Raw genomic sequence first — 22,979 nt, 5'->3', positions numbered from 1 at the left:
TAATGCTTGGTGGTCTGTTAACAATTTTATAGTTTCTCCAAGAAACAGATCTCTGTATTTCTGCAAAGCCCATACTATGGCAAGAGCCTCTGCTCTCTTACTGTGTAGTTTCTCTCTGCTTGGCTTAGAGTGCGACTAGTCATAGCAACAGTCTTCTCTATACCATTCTCTTCTTGAGCTGGTTTGCATCCTAGGGCTGTGTCTGAAGCATCTGTATACAGTAAAAATTCTTTTTCCTGGGTTGGATGGTAAATGACATGCTCTGTCAGAAACAAGTTCTTCAGGCTGACGAAGGCTTGTTCATGCTCTTCGGTCCACACCCACACTTGACCTTTCTTTAGCAAAGTAAACAGAGGAACTGCATACTGTGCTATTTGGTTAGAATAGAATCTGTAGAAACCAATGATGCCTAGGAAAGCTCTCAGCTGTTTTACATTCCTAGGGATAGGACAATCCTGGATGTTCTGTAGTTTGTCTGGGGCTGTCTTAATGCCTTCAGGTGTGAGGATATGCCCCAGGAAGGGTAGTTCCTCTCTGCAGAAAACAGATTTCCTGATCTTGACGGTCATTCATGCCTCTTTCAATCTATGCAGTACTGTGGCAACTTGCTGCAGGTGTTCCTCGAAACTGGATGATTTGATTAAAAGGTCATCGACATATGCCCTTGCAAATCCCTGGCACTCGAGTCCGAAGGTTGCATCTAAACACCTTGTAAAATCAGCCACTGCATTGCACAGTCCAAATGGCATGACTGTGAATACATACTGCTGGTTGCGGAACAGGAAGTATGTGTATTGGCACGAGCTAGGCTCTAGTGGAATCTGCCAATATCCTGATGACAAGTACATAGTAGTTAGGTATTTCACACCTTGATATAACCTCAATATTTCTGATGTGTGCACAGGACTTTCCCTGTCTTTCACAGTGATCTTGTTAAGTTCCCTAGCATCGAGACACAGTCTCACCGTACCATCTCGCTTGCTCACGCACACTATTGGGTTAGCATAGGGGCTATCTTCCCTCCTAATCACTTGCCAGTCTATCATTAGTTGAAATTAGGCCGTAGCTTCCTATACGTACTTCACTGGAATTGGATATAATTTCCGGTGGTAAGGTGCCTCATCGTTGATTCTAATCTTGGCTTGATAGAATTTATTCCGGCCTGGCTTGTCGGAAAATACAGTCTGGAAATTAGCCAATACACTAAACAGCTGTTGCAGCTGGTTGGGTGCCACACTCTTCACATCTTGTAGGGACTGTCGAATGTCTTCGAGTGATGCCTGGAGCTGCTCACTGGTCTGGTTGTCACATATTTGTAGGTGCATAGGTTCATTATACAAAATACCAACAAAATTATTTCTCACATGCCACTTGCCAATGAGTGATACTGGAGTCTCACAATCACTCGAGTGGATAGCACACAGTTGGAAATATATCACCACACCAAACTGTGATAGAAAATCTGTTCCAATTATCAAGGGCTTCGCTAGGCCTTTTACTACAAGTGCAGTCATGTCTTTAGGTCTTCCTAGGCTGTGTACTGTAATCAGAACCTGTCTATTGACTACAGGGCTGGCCCTTGAGGTCACTCCTATTATTTTGAGTGCTGGTACTGGAATCTTAGGTATATTGATACCTTGTTGTGACTTCAGCACCACTGTCTATTAAGGCATCTACATTACAATTACAAATATTCAATGCCACATGAGGACAAACTGTGCATAGTTGATGAGTAGTATAGGATAGCCGGTCCGGGGACAGGATGCAGGTAGTGGATTGTGATTGTCGGTCCGCCATCTTGGATTGTGACGTCACGGCGGCCATCTTGGATGGTTGTGACCTTGACCTTGACCTTGAATTTGATCCTCAAAAATCGCCAAAATCCGCCAAAATTTGGCAAAATTTGCCCAAAATTCCTCAAAAATCGCCAAAATTTCCAATTCTGTGGAAAAAAGTTCCGCCAAAAAATCTCAAAAAATTCCACAAATTAAAAATTTCTCTTTTCGAGGGAAAAATTCCCGTTTTTAGTCCTTAAAAATCCCAGCGGCTGAAAATTCCTAAAACTGGCTTAAGCATCCTTAACTCAAGCCTCAGTTAAGCCATTTCTAGGAATAAGGATACCATGACCGCCATCTTGGATTATGTCGTCACCGTTGCAATTTTCGTTACGGTCGCCACCTTTAACTTTTTTATCATCCGATTTTAATAAAAAAATTAAAATTTATTAAAAAAATTCAAATAATAAAAATTTAATAAAAATATTTAAAAAGCATACTTTTTCGACACGGAGCTCGGAGTCCTCGGTTCGAACCCGACGAGTGCAAAAAAATCAAAATGACGACCGATCCATCTCTCGTGGTGGGTGCTGGCAGACTGACTCCCACCACTTTTTATCATCATCTAGTATGACGTCATGGCCGCCATCTTGTCTTCGATGCTGGAAGCCATCATCATTGTATCGTCGGCTAGAGTGCGCCGATGACATGTTAGTTTAATTCGTATCCGCTAGAGTGCAGTAATCATTTATAACTGTGATACCCGCCATCTTGTCATTTGGCCGCCATCTTGAAAATCCGTAATTATTTAGCTAGAAATTCGGGAAAAGTTCCAAAATTCATTAAATAAATCACTCATTAATTTACATATTGATTCGATCGATTCCCGTCCTCGGTTCGATACCCGATCGTTGCAATAATGTTTAATCTTATGTAAAAAATAATAATTTAAATAAACCATGTTCAACATTCGTAAAGAGACTCTAAATCCTCTACGACCACCATCCTATCAGACATCAAGACCACCATATTGGAAATGTGTAATTTTAATGCTAGAGATCCGGGAAAAAGTTCAGAAATCATTAAATAAATTTCCGATCAATATACTGATTAATTAGATCGACTAAGGTCCTTGGTACAATCTAGGATGATGCAAAAAAAATTAAATATAACATCAATTTAACATAATAGTAACAGGTTCTAGGAATTAAACACCGCAAGTTCTTTTACAAACATAATATTTATTACATAATTTCTATTCTACTACAGGATCACTTACGAAAGCCAGCAATCTTATAATCATTTAGTTCCGCAGCGGTGTGAAATGACTAATTCTTAGCTCCAATCGGTTTATACTAGACAGAGCCCAGCCAGAACCTTTACAGACATAGTCCACCTCTTCTTGACAGAGTTTCTGGATACTGTTTTTAACAGTTTGCTTCACGTCGTTAGAACTGTAAATTACTGCAGCCGATGTCTTGAATGCACACTTCTTCACTTTGTCATCGAACGGATATGGCTTTCCATATATACAGTCCAACCACAAGTTATATTTCAAAGGTCCGTTTGTTGCTACATCATCAGTAAGCTGATTGACTATCTTCTGTCTGATATCGTCAAGAAAATTACAAATGTCCTTCGACTCACCGAACGTATTTAGATAATAGTAGTCTTTCAACGTTCCACGAAATGCAGACTGCGCCAAGTAGAAGCCATTATCGTTCACTTGTAATGCTCCGAACACAGTCTTAGGTTTAGTTCCATGTTCAGACGTCATAACAATCGGTTGCTGGGCATCTGTTTTTTTTGGTTGTACGCTTTCGTGTCTCCAATCTAAAGCGAGGAGTCGAAATGTCGTCAGGTAGTTCAGCAGTAGGAGCACAGACTCCACCTTTACATTTTTTCGCATGATGTCGCAAACTGTCAATTCGAGTAAACCATTTAAGGCACTCATCACATCGAAACTTCATGCGAGAAGGATTCTTCGTGCATTTGCTCCGCTCATGTCTTCGTGCATCATGGGGAAAATGCGAACGACGTATCACAGTAGCTGCAAGGATACCGTGGTGATGAAGACGATCCTTTCAGACCCGATCCAGATACAGGCGTTGCAACAGTAGTACCATTTCCAGGCATTCTCTTATGCACATCGATACATCGTTGTTGCGACGAAACCTTTACTTTCTGCCGCACAGCAGGACCTTTGCATGCCTTCATGTGCGTTTTCATATTATCTTTTCTGGCAAACTGCTTATGACATTTCTCACAAACAAACATTTTACGATATAGGTTCTTGACACATTCGCTCCTCTCGTGTCGCCGAGCATTGCTGTTGTTTGAGAAAATCTTGTCGCAGTAACAGCACCGATGTTCGCTTGTTGTCAAATCAGCATCCATTGAAGTCTCCATCGAGGTCGTATCGTCGATCGTCGTGGTTTCCTGCACATCCAGCTCAGTAGTCATTAAGCTATCTTCTGCTGGTGGTATCACATCTGTTGAAATCTCCTCCAATGTTGACGTCGTCGTCGTTGCCAACGAGATCTGCTCCACCATTGTCGTCGCTGACGTCAAGGTTCCCGTAGACGATGGTACAACGTCCATCGAGTTCGGCGTTAAAGTCAGTAAAGATGCCATCGAGTTCTCAAGAACAGGTAATTACGCGACTTATGCACCAGATGAAATAATCTAGGTGATCCTTACACCGTCGACGACAGTAACAAACTGAGCGACCTGCTGTCTAGGACTCGCTTATATACATGCACCGGATGGAATAATACGCTATTCAAATCAAGAATCATTTACAATAATACTAGAGTCAAAACAACATTAAAAATAGAAGGACCATCAACGAAAAGGCAGCACATTTGGAAGCACCGACAACGAAAAGGCAGCACATTTGGAAGCACCGACAACGAAAAGGCAGCACATTTGGAAGCACCGACAACGAAAAGGCAGCACCGACAGCGAAAAGGCAGCACATTTGGAAGCACCGACAAAGAAAAGGCAGCACCGCCAACGAAAAGGAAGCACATTTGGAAGCACCGACAAAGAAAAGGCAGCACCGCCAACGAAAAGGAAGCACATTTAGAAGCACCGACAACGAAAAGGCAGCACCGCCAAAGAAAAGACAGCACATTTGGAAGCACCGACAACGAAAAGGAAGCACCATCAACGAAACGGCCGCACCGCCAACGAAAAGGAAGCACATTTGGAAGCACCGACAAAGAAAAGGCAGCACCGCCAACGAAAAGGAAGCACATTTGGCAGCACCGACAACGAAAAGGCAGCACATTTGGAAGCACCGACAACGAAAAGGCAGCACATTTGGAAGCACCGACTACGAAAAGGCAGCACATTTGACAGCACCGACAACGAAAAGGCAGCACCATCGACGAAAAGGAAGCACATTAATTTGTCATTGACTCCAATATTCATTGGCTCCAATATTCATTGGCTCCAATATTCATTGGCTCCAATATTCATTGGCTCCAATATTCATTGGCTCCAATATTCATTGGCTCCAATATTCATTGGCTCCAATATTCATTGGCTCCAATATTCATTGGCTCCAATATTCATTGGCTCCAATATTCATTGTCTCCAATATCCATTGGCTCCAATATTCATTGTCTCCAATATCCATGAGCTCCAATATCAATTGACTCGAATTGCTCCAAAAGGTTCCATCAGCCTTTTGGCTCCAACAGTCTTTTGGCTCCGATAGTCATTGGCTCCAATAGTCATTGGCTACAATATTCATTGGCTCCAATAATCATTGACTGCAATATTCATTGGTTCCAATATTCATTGGCTCCAATATTCATTGGCTCCAATATTCAATGGCCCCAATATTCATTGACTCCAATATTCATTGGCTCCATCAGTCATTGACAACTACAGTCTTTTGGTCCCAAAAGTCTTTTGGCTCCAAATATATTAGGCTAGAATTCTTCGAGTCTAAGAGACTATGAGACCACATGGCTACGAGTCTAAAATAATCTAGCTGGTTACGAGTTATACATGGCTTGCGAGGCTACAGAGCTACGAAGTTTCTAGTACACAGGTTTACATGACTGCGAGGATACAGGACTACAAGTCTGCAAGAGTACTTGACTACGAAGGTACTCGTCTACATGGCTCCAGTTACCGCATCTGTCTTCGACGGAATTTTCTCTTTTGCTCCAACTGCTCCATCAGCATTATGTTATAAGATTACAAGACCTCTTGCTTACGTAGCTTCAAGTCTACGAGTCTCCAATGCATCATGACTACGAGACTACGAGCCATGAGGTTACGAGTCTATGCGATTGCGAGTCTTCTAGGTTACGTGATCGCGAGGCTATAGGACTACGAAGCTTCCAGAACGCATGGTTACGAGACTGCGAGGCTACAATTCTACGAGGTCCCAAGACATCCTGGCTACGCGACTACGAACCATGAGGTTACGAGACTACGTGACTACGAATCTTCAAGTTTACGAGACTGCGAGGCTACAGAGCTACGAAGCCTCTAGTACACAAGTTTACGTGACTGCGAGGATACAGGACTACCAGTCTGCATGAGTACTTGACTACGAAGCTACTCGTCTACAAGACTATAATTACAGCATCTGTTTTCGTCAGAATTTTCTCTTTTGCTCCAACTGCACCACCAGCATTATGTTATAAGATTACAAGGCCGCTTGCTTACGTAGCTTCAAGTCTACGAGGATACTTGGATACGTATCTTCAATTCTACGAGGTCCTAAGACTTCATGACTACGCGACTTATAGCCATGAGGTTACGAGATTACGTGACTACGAATCTTCATGTTTACGAGACTGCGAGGCTACAGAGCTACGAAGCCTCTATTACACAGGTTTACGTGACTGCGTGGATACAGGAATACAAGTCTGCATGAGTTCTTGACTACGAAGGTACTCGTCTACAAGGCTCCAATTGACACATCTGTCTTCGATGGAATTTTCTCTTTTGCTACATCTACACCATCAGCATTATGTTATAAGATTACAAAGCTACTTGCTTACGTAGCTTCAAGTCTACGAGGCTCCAATACATCATGACTACGAGACTACGAGCCATGAGGTTACGAGACTATGCGATTGCAAGTCTTCAAGGTTACGTCATCGCGAAGCTATAGGACTACGAAGCTTCCAGAACGCATGGTTACGAGAATGCATGACTAATTGGCCGCATGGCTACGAAACTTTATGTCTCTAACTGACTACAATAGCACTATTCAGTGGTGAGAGTTAATTTATTTCATGCAAAGGTACTTGCTGCAAGCAGTTCCGCTTTTCAACATCAGATGACGTCACGTTTTGCTTGCAGGTAAAATAATATTTATTTATTTTATGCGGGATGCGGGTTGTTCACTTTCGATCGCATAAGAAGAATGGCATCGATAGTCTTCAAGGAGAAGGAAGTTCGTCCTTCCTGCTAGTGCTTCTCAGATTTCTCACGGTCCGCCATCTTAGATTGCGACGTCACGGCTGCCATCTTGGATGGGTGTGACTTTGACCGAAACCGCAGGAATGATCGCAAGCACACAGATTAACCATCAAAATATTGATAAGAATAATCAGGAGCACACGGAGAAAAACGACACATGTTTTCTTTGATATCATAAAATTGCAGAAAAAAAATATTTAAAAATAAAAATAAATTAATAAAAAAATTTAAAATAAAAACAAAAAATACATAAACAGATTCTGCTAGCTTGTAAACTTATCATTGTTGAGCAAAGATATAGTTCTAGTACAAGCCAGAATTTTTTACTAAAACAGCTGTGAGTGCAACCCTTGCGGCCTTCAGCCTGAATTCAATAGTGTAATATGTGACGTAATTCAAACCACCCAAATTAGCATTTATCATTTGCCACTGGAGTAGTTATCAAGCAACAAACAGTCTCCAGTGTGACTCTAATAATTCAAACTTATTTTATACAAATTTATTAAATGTCATTTCTAAAACATATATATGACGTCCCTCGGCTTCTGGTCCCTATTTCCCTGCTTGCTAGAAATGTCCGTTATGCCCGTACTGCTCTCGTCGGAGAGGTGTGGGTCCAGGCCGACGTGGCCGGGACCTGGAAATGCGGGACCTGGAGGGATGGTGAGGTAGAGTGACAGGTAGATCGAGAGGACCACTCGCTGTTAATCGGTTCACGAGCTCTTTTATTGCGTTCAGAGAGCTTGCCGCGGCCTGGCGGATCCGTCGCGGGTTGCGCGCCTCTCCCACGATGACCCGGACTCCCGGTGACCGTCTCGTACGGCCCACTCGTCCCGACGCGTACTGGCAGTTCACCTACGTAACAAAGTTCCTGATAGTCAACTGTTCTGTAATGGCACGTGACGCGTGCGCGGTCCCTACGTACTGACTCGTAACGTCGGCGATGGTTCGGCAAAGGGTAACTATGTCCCACACAAAGACACGTGATGCGTGCGCGGTTCTTACGTACTGACTCGTAACGTCGGCGAAAGTTCTGCGACTCGTAACGAAGCTTACGCGTCCCGTAATGCATGATGCGTGACGTAACTTACGTACTCGCAGCTCGGGCACCCAATCGCGTGGGCGGCACGACGTAGGCAGCACGGCTGCTGCGAAAGATGCTCGTCCTACGGCTGAGTCGCCGGACCGTGAGCTCGACACCCGTCTCGCGATCAGCGCGGAGCGGAGCGCACGTCCGCCGCTGCTCGAGTCCTGAGTTCAACTGCTCTCCCCCGCCCGTCCGCGGGCCGCCGCGCGCGGGCTGCGGGGGAGGGGAAATCGGCCGGCGTGGGAGAGCGCCACCCCTCGCGACGCGGATGAGCGCCAGGCCGCGCTTACATACAGACACTGCGATACGTTTACAAGAATTACACGATAGTTGGTACATGACAATTACATTACTTACACACTTAAAACAAAGTCACTGTCATTTGGAAAGAAATATATACACATAGAAATATTTACATATTGACCCTGGCTCACTGGCGTGCTAGGGCGCACGCGGGTGCGTCCCTGGCCGATGCACACACTGGGGTTCACTGGGGGGGAAAAAGGGAGGACGTTGACGAGGCATAACGGCCTGAAGGAGCCGAGGAGACACTTGGGTCGACGTCAATATATTAAGTTAATCATTAAGTTTTATTGTATGAATTTAGAGCCACTTAAATTTAGTTATTTATATACATTTTTACGAATAACGGAACTTTAGAAACTCTGGCGCGACAGGGAGCTCACCCCTCCCCCTGCGCCAGGGCCAGACGCGAGTACAGCGCGACTCGCGGACCGGGACGGACGCACGTCCCACGGGGAGCCATCATCTCTTTGTCACCATCGAACATCAATTTGGTCATTATAGTCAGACCCCGGAACCTTTTTTAAATACTCCCCGTTGGCGCCCGGTTCTTTTCCGGTGTAGGGCCTAACCCAGCCGCATCAACTTAACACGCCCCACACAACGCATTACGTGGGGCCGTGCAATATACAGTACGGGCCGACTCCCGCCACCACAGACTTGTAATTAATCGCCAAGTGCACAGGCACTGGCTACATCCAATCGTAGACGTGTTCTTAATTTAATAGCGAGCCGCGGTCCACACAGGTGGGGCCCGCGCGTCGCCATTTACCAATTACGGGATTAGCCGATGCTAATCAAATACTCTCCCTCAACTGCAACTGGCGTGAGGGCATAACGTTAGTGACGGCGCGTCAGAGCGCCTCGTGTGTAATTGACAAAGTACTTTATGTTAGGGAATTTGTGTGATTGTAAGTGCCGTGTAATTTGTCATCGTAATTAAACGTCCACTCCGCACACTCTGTGCGCGATGTGTGAACGACAGTGCAAAGCCGTGTACATTATTTCTGAACCTCACCAATCCAGTTAGGGATCAGCGTCCTATGCTGTGTAGGGCCAGTGGGGCAACAGGCATTAGGGATCCCTAGCATCATCACCACCACCGCCGTTCCTAGTGGGCCACGCAGGGGCTTTCGAACCTCACGACCCACCTCGTGGCTAACCACCGCGTTAGCCTGGCGCCCTCCCAGACATGTTTCCCTGCAACAGAACAGCCTTCCCGCTAGGAACAACACCGAGTCTCGAACACGAGAACCCAGGCGACGGCACCAACACACCCATTATTACACCACTCTCTTCGTCAGGTTCCGGTTAGCCAACCACAGGCTAAGTATGGGTCATAATACACCCCTCGTTCGTTAACCGTAGGCTAGCCTAACCAGAGGGCTAGCTAACCAGAAGATTTAGCCGGAGGTCATAATACCGGCCCTTTTTTAGTTTCCACCTCGTTGGTCTCCACTCTCCAACGTTCGTTGTCATAGAGTTTCAATTACTTAGTCATACACATTAAATAAAAATAGTTTTCAAATAATAAAAATATATACATGGAAATAATACATATGCCTACAGGGATAAGGACGGGGTGGAACGCCATAGCATGGCAAGGATTGCGAACGGGTATTTGTAACACAACAACAATTTTTAAAAATAATAAAGGTTTAATAAAACTTAACAAAAATAAATAACAAGGTGAACATTATGTAACAAGAGTTTAACACACACAGCAAAAGTGAACGAGCAATTATCAAGGCTACAAAAGGTTAGATTTTACGCCGGCGCAACGTGGTACAAAACATGCGCGGTCCCATTAAGGGGCCTCGAAAGAGGGCGTCACAAGGTAGATGCATTGAAACTGCCAAATTACAAGATTGCCAAAATGCAGGGAAAACCCACTGCCTTATGCGCATTACGTGCGTTACAAAAGTAAGTTACATTATCTAAAAATGAAAATTTACGATACGTTTTACGTACGTCGACGGCTCAGGGGAGAACAGTTACAAACCAATGAAGTTAAATTAAATAAAGTTACATGAAATCCAAAAGAAATTTTCCAGGTGGGGATCGGAAGGGAATTTAGACAAAACACACAAAATTCAACAAACGTTTACATTATGGCAAGGGTCACCGCCTTACTCCAACTTACATTTTATTTCCCCCGAGGTCGCGCACATCGTACAAAGTTAAAGTCTAACTGACTGACTACATGCTGGCTAACAATTACTCGAGCTCTCAAAAGAGACTAAACGAGATCAGACGAGCTAGTTGATACAATAAGAACTAGAAGAACAAGACGGAATAAATTGAAAACGTCTGCTTTTATATCAAATGTGCCGCGCAGCGCGCATGCGCCGAATGGTGGAGGAGAGGGGAGAAGCAAGCAGGCATACACTAGGCCTTCCAGTCTTTTGGATTTCATGTAACTTGATTTAATTTAACTTCATTGGTTTGTAACTGTTCTCCCCTGAGCCGTCGACGTACATAAAACGTATCGTAAATTTTCATTTTTAGATAAGGTAACTTACTTTTGTAACGCACGTAATGCGCATAAGGCAGTGGGTTTTCCTTGCATTTTGGCAATCTTGTAATTTGGCAGTTTCAATGCGTCTACCTTGTGACGCCCTCTTTCGAGGCCCCTTAATGGGACCGCGCATGTTTTGTACCACGTTGCGCCGGCGTAAAATCTAATCTTTTGTAGTCTTGATAATGGCTCGTTCACTTTTGCTGTGTGTGTTAAACTCTTGTTACGTAACTATCACCTTGTTATTTATTTTTGTTAAGTTTTATTAAACCTATATTATTGTTTAAAAATTGTTGTTGTTTTACAAATACGCATTTTCAATCCTTGCCATGGCCGCAACGGAATGAATGAACTCTAATAAGGGCTCCTCAGGCTTCTGAAACCTGAATACTAGCTCATGTTTACACGTTTCCAAAACACGTGGCGGACAGGCGAACTGTAACACAGACGTCTTGAACTGCGCGAAAGTTATATTCCGATTTATGGCGTCAGTGAGCAGTGGCAAAAACGCCGCGCCACAGAGGCTTAAGAGAGCTTTCAAAAGCTCCGCCTCACAGACTAGTTTCAACCCAGCTAAGCGAGCAGCCGCAATCAAAAAATCTAGAACCGCACGCGCTTCACAACAGTCTAGACGAGGGAGAAGTTTCAAAATTGCAAAGAAAACATTTTCATTAAATCTAGAATTAGACACAGCAGGATTAGCGGGGGTGGGGACTTGCCGAGACGGTACCTCTTCTGACGATTCCCAGGCGCCTCGCACGTGCTGAACAAGCAACCCACGAAGGGAAGTCACAGTTGCGTCATCCTCGAACGGAACAGCTTCCTCAGTTAGGACCTGGATTAGGTCGTCTCTCCGTAAACGGTATATCCACCCTGTTGCCGGAGTCCCCATGGTGCATGATAAAAAGAACAAATACACGTTAAACACAATCCTTAGCAGAGTAGCGCAGTTGTAATGCCTACAGGCATAAGGACGGGGTGGAACGCCATAGCATGGCAAGGATTGCGAACGGGTATTTGTAACACAACAACAATTTTTAAACAATAATAAAGGTTTAATAAAACTTAACAAAAATAAATAACAAGGTGATAATTACGTAACAAGAGTTTAACACACACAGCAAAAGTGAACGAGCCATTATCAAGGCTACAAAAGATTAGATTTTACGCCGGCGCAACGTGGTACAAGGGGCCTCGAAAGAGGGCGTCACAAGGTAGACGTATTGAAACTGCCACATTATAATATTGCCAAAATGCAGGTAAAACCCACTGCCTTATGCGCATTACGTGTGTTACAAAAGTAAGTTACATTATCTAAAAATGAAAATTTACGATACGTTTTACGTACGTCGACGGCTCAGGGGAGAACAGTTACAAACCAATGAAGTTAAATTAAATAAAGTTACATGAAATCCAAAAGAAATTTTCCAGGTGGCGATCGAAAGGGAATTTAGACAAAACACACACAAAATTCAACAAACGTTTACATTATGGCAAGGGCCACCGCCTTACTCCAACTTACATTTTCTTTCCCCCAAGTTCGCGCACGTCGTCCAAGTTAAAGTCTAACTGACTGACTACATGCTGGCTAACAATTACTCGAGCTCTCAAAAGAGACTAAACGAGATCAGACGAGCTAGTTGATACAAGTAGAACTAGAAGAACAAGACGGAATAAATCTAAAACGTCTGTTTTTATAACATATGTGCCGCGCAGCGCGCATGCGCCGAACGGTGGAGGAGAGGGGAGTAGCAAGCAGGCATACACAATAGAAGGGGGAAGGAAGGAGGGGACGACGACCGCCGCCCGCGCAGACGCGCGGTGTTTGAAAGAAGCGGCGATCCTAACGCTTCATATTAAAATAATTTAAATCATTAATTAATCGGGGCTGAGATATACATAGTTGCAGTACAAGTTATTAAATTTATTTGTGTGTTTTGGTTGTGATGTGACATTTTTGATTGACGAATTTATCGATTTTTATTTCAGCCTGACAACACGTACGATGGCACCTTCCAAGAAGAGTTATGTATGGAGGTTTTACGATAAAACTGAAGGAAACAATAACTCTGCAAAATGTAGACTCTGTCAATAATTAATAAAATCTTGTGGTCATTTAAAAAAAAATACATCAGGTGCTTTTCAAGAGTTCAATAATGAATGTTCTAAAAAAATCCGATATCCAGAACAACACAATTAAGAAAAATATACAATTAGTCCCCAACAGTTCTGATCCACACCATCAACATCAACTAGCTCTGCTGGCATAATGGAAATGGAATCGACTAGTGATGCTGATAAAAAATGTGAATCTTCAAAAGACGATGTATGTGTTTCTATCCCTCCAGCTCCAAAACGTCAGAAGTCTAATGTGTCAAGTTTTGAAGAAATTAACGCTTTTTCAGAGATAGGTGATAAAACATTAAGAATTAACAACGCCCTAATATATGATGTGTAAAGAAAATCAACCATTTACAATTGTTGAAAATGAGGCTTTCGCTATTTGATTAAAGTTCTTGCGCCACATTTTAAACTTCCTAGTAAAACAACGTTGACTCGATGGGTTGATGATAAATACGCAGCATTATCAACAGTCTTCAAATATAAATTGTCAAATATTGAATATTGTACTCTTACTACTGACATGTGGCCTGAAACAATGAGCATGAGAAGTTTTTTTTAGGAATAACAGCACACTTCGGAGAAGGTAATGATCTTTTTTCAATCACTCTTGGAGTGTATGAGTCAAACGAACGCCATACTTCAGAACAGATAGCTGAAATGCTGCTGAAAACTTGTGCTGAATGGGGTATAGATAGTGACAAAGTTTCAGCTGTAGTCACAGATAACGCAGCTAACATGGTGAAAGCTGTTGATTTAGCTTTTGGAAAAAAGCATATACCATGTTTCGCACATACGTTGAATTTGATTGCACGAAATGATATACAGCAGTGTACTAATCTGCGAAAAATGATAAACAAACTAAAAGAGATAGTAACTTGGTTTAAACAAAGCAATGTAGCCAGTATCGAATTACGTGAAGCAACCCAGAAGGAAACGAAATTGATACAAGAAGTCCCAACGAGATGGAACAGTACTTATTGTATGATCGAGCGATTTTTGGAGATTCGCAGCATCGTCAATAATATAATCATTCGTCATAAAAATGCACCACCGATGCTAACTGCGTCAGAATTATCTATCCTTTCTTCGGTTTTACAAATTCTGCGACCGATTGAAGCTGCAACTAAGAAAGTGTCAGGTGATAAGTACTGTACTAGCAGAAAAGTAATACCACTTTTCCACTGTCTCCTTTTAAAAGTTAAACCTCTTAAAGTCGAAGAGTCTCTTTCTCAAGAATTGCAGTCATTGATCCTGAAAGAGATTGACAAGAGAATGGGTGTTATAGAGAGAGTAACTCCTCTCATTATTGCCACAATATTGGACCCCAGGTTTAAGAAAATGCATTTCACGGACTCACTCACTTGCTCCATGGCTGTTTCAAAAATCAAGGAAATGATGAAAAGTAGAGTACAAAATGAGTATGTGGAATCTAATTTGTCATGCCGTCACCCGACCTCTGATTAAGGCCCGGGAGGTACCTGACGGGCGCTACGGGCGTCGTGGTGCTGCTGATGTCCGGGGGGCACCAGGCTAGTGCGATACTAGGCCGTTGATGGTGGGTCGTGAGTACTCTGCCCCCGCGTGCCCCGCCAGGTAAGCAGCTTGAAACCTATTCTGAGTTGCGGCGCTCGGCCGTGTGGAGGACGGAAGGGTGCAGAATGACGGTAGACGACATAGTTTATATTAAACAGCGTTTAATTCACGTACTTTCCGGTGGTACGCGTGGGTACCTGGTACGCCCTACACGTACACTACGAGGTACAAAGTTGCTACACAAACCGCACTAATGTGCTGAGCGGCATCTACGCCATATTACATTTACACTTTAAAACAAAACACAACACTACAACAACCCTTGGATTTTACCACGGCAGTCTCGCGGGAACGTGATTAATGTTTGCTGGAAACGGCCAGCACCGAGAGTTAACGAGTCTGGGAGGGCTCGACGGGCGTGACCCTAAATTAACTGTAACATTTACATGATGTTGGAACCGGCAGGCGTATGCGCGGCGAAGTAACTAAAAAACACTGTGGCTGGAGTCGGCCAGTACTGTAAGTGGCGTGATCCGCGACGTGGTGCGGAATCACTAAAAGGACGGTCGGGATAGGCCCGGTTCCGCGGAATACACACCGAGTCGATGTGAGTAGCAGTGAAATAGAAGGTTACGTGATTACATTACTTACAGAAGGAGCGATCGGTGAGCACAAAGGTGAAGGCTGCTCACGGACGAACACGTCTTGACCCGGCGCGGAGTGGTTCGAGATTGCTGAACATGGCCACCTCGCTAGGTTGGGGGGGGGGGAGGAGCTTTCACTTCCCTTGTGAGACGGTGTCAAAAACTTATATTATCTTAATTGGCTGAATTATAACAAAAAACACATTCCAAGAGCTTAAATAAAATCTAGCACCTGGTAATTGGGTGCTTAAGGCTTAACAGCTGTTTTTTATTATTTAATGATTTGAAATGTCGCACCAAGTTGGCGACTGTCAATATAGTGACAAATTGTCTCAATGTAAATTGATTAGGTTGAATTCCTCCTAACCTGACTTGATCAGGTTCACGGGCACTGTAATTAAGGCCAGTGGCCGCGGCGACTGGTAATGAGGTTCGTTGCCCACTTCGTGCGTGCGGTGCTCGCACGGATTACCTAAGACGCACTTGCATAATGCTTATTAATAATTACTATTGTTCTAGTGTCTCATTCATTGATTGTTTTATGAAATCGAGTCCCCGGGGTCTCGTGTCCTAAAGCTTATTCGAGTTTATTGAGGTCATGCCCGAGGCGCTCGTTTGACTCATTCCGGCTGGGCTAGGGGTGCGCTCCGAAAACGGGATCCGGTACTGGCGGTGCGGAGCACGAACTTATAGGCCATGGTCGGTACGACGTCAGGGCAGTATTCCAAGATGATCGGGGTAAGGAAATGTATAAGCACTGGCTTTTTGGGATACAACTGTCACATAACTCGTAGTACATATTTCCGAACTTGTCCAAAAGTACCCTAATCCTAGTCATGCCAGCCGATAGTGCGCCTCTTAGTTGTACAGGCCGCGATGCCTCTCCGACACCTCTCAAATCCATGTGCTACGAACACGCCCGCGCATGCTACATGGTGCAACGAGTGTAAGTGCACCGAACGACCCGCTGCTAGCACCACTACTGGCCACATCGGCGGAAGCATTCCGCCGGGTGTGTTAATGTGCTTCCGCCGGACTATAGCATTCAAGGGTGCATGTTTTCTCCCACAGACATAAACTATGAAATGTATAATTCGTCAAACATTTTTACTTATTAATGCAATTGTTCAACGTGCGAATATGTCCTAAACTTGGCCGCACCTGTTTCCTGCGCGCTGCGCTTTTGGCGTGCAGTCAGCAGGCCCGCTGTAGTGCTGCGCTACACGAAGTTCCCAGTATCCACCGGGAGCTCGGAGAGGCTGGTTGTCTTCGCGCTACATTGAGAGGTCAACTTCACGCCAATTCCGCAGCCTCATCTAGAGCATGATTTACGACCCCCACTGGCCATGCGTCAACGCGCAGGTCTTGACAGCCGTCGCGCGCCTAGCACAATAACAGCAGCAACGTCCGCCACGTATTGTTTTCATCAAACTCCCCTCTCACCATTATAAGCGGGGTTATCACCGAACCACCGTACACGCGCAGAGCTCACTAACCCCGAACAGTCGCTACCAGGGGGATGGATAGCACCACGTACAGTTTGATAAGGAATAAAAAACACACTTCACGTAGCGGAGGGTATAATTTGTAATGTAAGGCGTCTTGGGTGGCCTAAACAGACCAAGGATCACCTCAACGGACATGTCCCTGCCTCGTGCCACTTGGCCGAACCCAAACCCCAAGACCCATCCCTCAAAAAACTTGATAGCTTTAATGGGGAAGCAGCCGGACCAGTGTCACTAATAAGGGACCAGAAAAGCAATGGTTTTAATAAACAATGCCCTGCGCGAGGCTAGAATCTGGTACCAATGCATTGTAGCAGATGTTTGGCAACATTCGATACACTTACTTTGGCCAAATTCTGGTGATAGCAGCATTACACGAATTAAATAGTTTTATCTTAATTTTCTGAAGTACTTTTTATATTGTGATTACTTCTTTTTGTGATCACTAAATTTTACAAAAGGTTTTTTTAAATAGATTCTTTAGGGTACTATAAAGTTTCATTTTGCACACCAATACATTTGGTAACTTCCTCCGATATTTACGAAATTGAGTATATACTAGTAAACAGCGCCACACATGGATTCGCCATTTGGACGAATCCAACAAAATGTATGCCGAGCGCATGCACGTAATTTGGGCAACAGTTTGGCATTGGATAGGACAACAAAATCTGGGCCCTAAAAATAAGGGACTGACTTTGTTGGTGTACACTTGGAATTCTATTTATGTACAGGTATAGCATATTGAGTGGTATCTAAACACTTATTGTTGAATTATTTTGGGATACTGATCTGAACTTGGAAAAATTGTAGTAGTATTAAGAAATAAAAGGAAAGAAAAGCTTTTTTTTTTTTTTTTTTTTTTTTAACAAACTTGGAACGTTTGAAGCTAAGCGGACATATTTAGATATTATGGTATGGGGTATTTATATTTTTGCAGTATAAAGTTAAAAACACCTTTTTAAAAGTGACGAAATTTTTAATTGTTAAATATTCTGAAGTAGGTTATTTAAGCGTTTTACTTCTTTAAAATGTCCTGAGTTCATAGTAGTTGCGTATTATTTCATCATTTAAATCTTACATTGGAAAGGAAAGTAGTTAAGTTAATTATTAGAGTTAGAAAACGTACGCTCGTTGAACGTACGGAAGTTTTTTTTTCTTTTTCCGGGCTTGTGTTCTACATTTGAATTAAACATAAGAATATTTAAAGAAGAAGACTATTTTTGTTTAAGTTGACCCGAAGGAATTTCAATTTTATTTGTAGATAACTTTTGCATTTGGTATCACTGTTCCCAGAAGGCCAAGCTAAATAAACTCGTTTAGCCGTGAGGCTGGATTTGCATGTATTGAAATTCAACATGTGTATGAGTTTTTGGAAAATATTACTTTTATGTCAAGTTTCAAGAATACGTAGGCTAAATACTATATTTAATTGTTTACCTTCTTGATTAAGCGTAATTTTTAGGCCAAATCGAAAGTAACTGGAGACGCTATGCCTAAAGGAAAACGAAAAGGGAAAACAGGCAAGTATGCAATCTATTGAGCTGCTATGACGAAAGATCTGGATCGTTCCATATGTTTGTACGTTTTAGTAATAAATGTTTATTTCTCAGTGTGTCAATGTGGAAGTTAGTGTATTTGAAGCGTTTCAATATGTTCGTTGTATATTCATTTCCTGGTAATGTTCTTGTATGCTAATTATAGGTTACATTAGTGTCACGCAATACTACTATTTTCTAGGAGCTGCTTTGAAGCCTAGGATGGAAGTGATTGGGGCAACATCTGATGAAGATTCACTCAATGACAATGTCAGTGTTATTAGTGGTTTTTCAGAATCAAAAAGTGTGATGGAGGAAGGTATGTTATGTAACCTAATTTTGATATCCTGGCCAAAAATGTTTTAGCATATGTTTTTATTCTGTTATTGGAATATTATGAGTCGTTATTATTTATATTTAACGTTCGACAATTGTACACTTGAATTATATGCAGAACATTTTAGTTTTTATTTATGTTGATAACTCATGAATCCCGAATTTTAAAATTTAGGTTTTTTTTTCTCTGTAGTTTTGCTTTGTTACAAATTTATGGTAAATTTTAGTCTTTTTGGAGGTAAAAATATTTTCTTGAAACAAATTTTCAAAAAATGGTTTTTGGTTACTTAATGACATTTTTGGTAAATCTGTATTGTACGGATTAGCGCCAAAAAAAATCGTACAAATATGAAATAACTTTCATTATATGCTATCTTACGTCCTCTTTTCAGAACCGCCTGCGGAGATAAAAAATTCCAATTACTTTTGGAGATATCGAATTTTTTAATATTCATTTTTTGGCGATTTTTTAAAAAAAAAAATTTAAAAATCCGAAAATACCTTTATTCTGTGCTCTTTAACTTCCTCTTTTCATTAAACCTGGCGGAGATCAGAAATTTAAAATACTTTAGGAGATATTGAATTTTTTAATTTTCATGTTGTGCACTGATGCGGCGTTCAGCGGGAAGCCTACGATTCACACATCTTTCTGGACATATCTGAATACTCATGTTGGCAAGCCTTCTTTTCTTAAAATTAGCAAGAAGTAATTAAAAATACTTTAAAACATTGTAGATGGTTGGTTATATTAGGTAAGTATAGCTACATTAAAAAAACTGTAAAATCATTTTATGGTTGCTTAGCAGATAACATTTTAATATGTAGCTATCCAGCGCTAGGAAACCGTTTACATGATTTCACAGTATTTTTAATGTAGCTATCCTAACCAAATCAACCATCCACAATGTTTTGAAGTATTTATAATGTAGCTAACAACCTAATTGACCATTAGTTTTCATGAGTTGCATAATTTACAATAAACAAAAAAAAAAAAACCGAAGATGCACGATCGGGCGTTTGCCTCTCGTCTGTTGAAAGAAGGCTTGCCAACGTGAGTATTCGGGTATGTCCAGAAGGATGAGTGAATCGTAGGCTTCCTGCGTTCACCATTGTTGCTTGTTTACAAGTATTATTATTTATTTTTTTCGCGACGTAGTTGAACGACTACATCACGTAAAAAGAAAATTACGTGAGTTCCTACTGTTCATCCTTTTTCCCGGTTTGTTAGGTCAGGTCAGCTACATTATAAATACTTTAAAACTAAACAACCATTAAAATTAATTTTTATTATTTTTAATGTCCGTTCAGTTTCAAAGTATTTATACTGTAGCTGACCTGACCTAATCTACCTTTGTCCCGTTTTGTTAGGTCAGGTCAGTTACATTATAAATACTTAAAACTATACAAGTAAAATTAATTGATATTATTTTTAATTTCCGTTTATTTTGAAGTATTTATCATGTAACTAACTTTACCTAATGGAAAATTTCTGTTATTTAGGCATTCACGCACACACGGCAAAATATAAAATGGCGTCTGTTGAATGATTACATAGGGCTTGTATTGCAAAATAAGAACGGCGATATCTCCAAAAGTAATTGGAATTTTTAATCTCCGCAGGCAGTTTTGAAAAGAGGACGTAAAAGAGCATATAATGAAAGTTATTTCATATTTGTACGATTTTTTTTGGCGCTAATCCGTACAATACAGATTTACCACATTTTTTCCAACCATTCTCTATGATCTTGTTGGGATACTACAATTAGTTCGCCAGGAATTATCATTGAAGCTATTGGGTAGGTTATTTTTTATATTAGGCTAAGTTTATACATTTAAAAAACTAATATTTTTGAGAATGATTAGTTGGTTTAGGTTTACTATGTATAAATTATTAAAAATATGGTCAGCCAGTTACATTAGGTTAATACATTGACAATATGTTAATATAGTATGAACATAAAAATACTGTAAAACTTTTTAAACAGTTGGTTAGAAATTGCAAATTTAGAATTTAGCTAATCAAAACTAACAATCATATTTTATAGTATTTTTTTTATATAATTGGCCTAACCTAACCAGCTATTGTGATGATTTCAATGTAGTTATAAGGTAGCTAACCTAACCCCATGAACTGTTCCACAATTTTACATTAAGCTTAATGTTGCTAAACTAGTCTAACCTAGCTAGTGATTCGCGAATTTAAGCAATTTTTTGACATATTTAACTTCATATAACTACTGATTATAACAGTAAACTACATTTAGTATTATACGATCCTCTTAGAAAATAATCAGAAACTATGCCAAGATGAAAATAAGAATAAGGCATTTATATTTTATCCTTAGAAAGAGGCACTCTTTTAGAATTACCTAATTTTAAAAGTAAAGGTTTTCTGTTGATATAAATAATATTTTATATTTACTCTTAACTCACGCTGCACTTCAAGAAACGTTATGTGGCACTATTGTGCAGTGCACTGTGGTTTGAACACCCTGATACAAGGTTCACTTATTTGCAATTTTAGGTTTTAGGAATTTTATGCAATTAATCTCTAAGACTATTTCTTCCAATATTCAACTATTTAAGCAATGCATTTTTTGTTGTGACGCAAATTTTCATGCAAGATATACCCTTATCTGCTATTTTTTAATATCTTGCAAATATTAATAATTTAGTTTTTTCTTAATAATTGTTTCATAGTCTCTTCACCCGTTCATGTTCCAGGCTCCACTACTAATTAATGTGTACAAAGTTTATTTTATGATCTCATTTTCAAAATTATTTTTAAAAACCAGAATTAAGGGGGAAATGGAAAATTCAACATTGTTTGCTAGCCTTAAAGACAGCTCGTGCAAACAGACCAATAACTACACGGACTCGCTTGCAGGAAGTGACGAAGTGGACGAACAGACCCAGGAGGAGGTTTTCGAAGAGAAGCTGCGTGAGGCCATTGACTCCCTGTCCCAGAAGTCCGCTCAGGGCCGCACATCTGCCTTTGACTTGGTGGCCAAGGCGTTCGTCAAGAAGTGCATTCCGGATTTTGTCACAGACAGGTGTGTGAGTTTCTCATAGCACATGGAGCCCGCTCAGTAACTACATCCTCTATTTGGTTCTAAGTCTATCCATTCTAGTAGATTATCTCACCCCACCACTTTGTGTTCATAATTTATTTTATGGCTTCCATATTAAATTACTTTTCAAAATTATTGGTTTGTGAAACTTGCTATCGCACAGGGTTGTCAAAGGCGGCAGATTTTAAGTTTGGGCACCACCACGTGGTTTGTGGGCACGTGGACCCGGCGAGACTCCTTTCTCGGGCCGTGAAGTCGCCCTAGTGCGACCAGACACACTACCCTAATACTGCTTCGTTGGCCCCTAACACCCGCTCTCAGCGGCGGGCACGCTGGTACACTCGTGTAATGCCCTAATTTTTACCTAGGTGGGCTCTAGACGTCCCACACGCCAGGTGACTACACCGGGGCACCTGTGACCGAAATAATATACACTCGATATTCACACCTGATATTTATTAAACATTCCTCGTCTCTACATTTTTCAGGCGAAGCGGATAAAAAGCCAACAGCAAACAATCAGTTTAGGAGGTGGGCCAGGTCACCACGTGGCCTGACCAAAGAAACGTAACGAAGTTAAATTTATAATGCTCAAGGCGTTTAAATTCTTATTGAAACAGTCTACCACTCGGAGTAGGCGTCGAAGACAGAAAGAAAGCGATTTAGATTAATATATGCGAAATGGATGCTATCGGATCAGATATTACTAAACAATGAAGTCGACGAGGTGCGGGAGCGTCCCACTCCGGGCGGTGGAAGAACAAGACTGACTCGTCAACAGGGTGTCATGGCATCTCCCAACACTTGAGTTCCCGTTAGCTTGTTGACTTATAATTAATCTAATTACTAACATAGTTTACCCTTTTACAAATTAGTTATAATGAAACGACAATTTCTGAGACTTCCATCTGATTTCATAACCATATACAGTAGAACCCCGATTTTGCGAACACGGATTTATAAGTGCTGTTCGGACTTGGATGTTTTTGGAGTAGATAATCACAGTGACAGACCGACAGGATGCGCTCCCTCCCTTGCCGTCAGCGATGTTTCTTTTGACTGCTCAAGCAATTATCTTTTCCACGTCCCTTCGC

At 41.8% G+C, this 22,979-nt stretch overlaps 2 protein-coding genes across 2 annotated transcripts in view; both read left to right on the top strand.

Annotated features, from left to right (window-relative positions):
- Positions 1–22,979, top strand: part of LOC134527840 (uncharacterized) — a 374,694-nt gene that overhangs the window by 40,070 nt on the left and 311,645 nt on the right. The gene's annotated exons all lie outside the window — the stretch shown is intronic.
- Positions 18,192–22,979, top strand: part of LOC134527837 (interferon-related developmental regulator 1) — a 52,864-nt gene continuing 48,076 nt past the window's right edge. The window contains exons 1-3 of the mRNA XM_063360784.1: positions 18,192–18,463; positions 18,681–18,797; positions 21,702–21,867. Of these exons, the coding sequence (XP_063216854.1) occupies positions 18,433–18,463; positions 18,681–18,797; positions 21,702–21,867 (314 nt within the window). The 5' untranslated portion in view covers positions 18,192–18,432. The remainder of the gene's footprint in view (positions 18,464–18,680; positions 18,798–21,701; positions 21,868–22,979) is intronic.

Source organism: Bacillus rossius, chromosome 1, assembly GCF_032445375.1.
Source record: "Bacillus rossius redtenbacheri isolate Brsri chromosome 1, Brsri_v3, whole genome shotgun sequence".
Lineage (NCBI taxonomy): Eukaryota > Metazoa > Arthropoda > Insecta > Phasmatodea > Bacillidae > Bacillus > Bacillus rossius.
The sequence above is the reverse complement of the archived record's forward strand: the minus strand, read 5'-3'. Positions and strand labels throughout refer to the sequence as shown.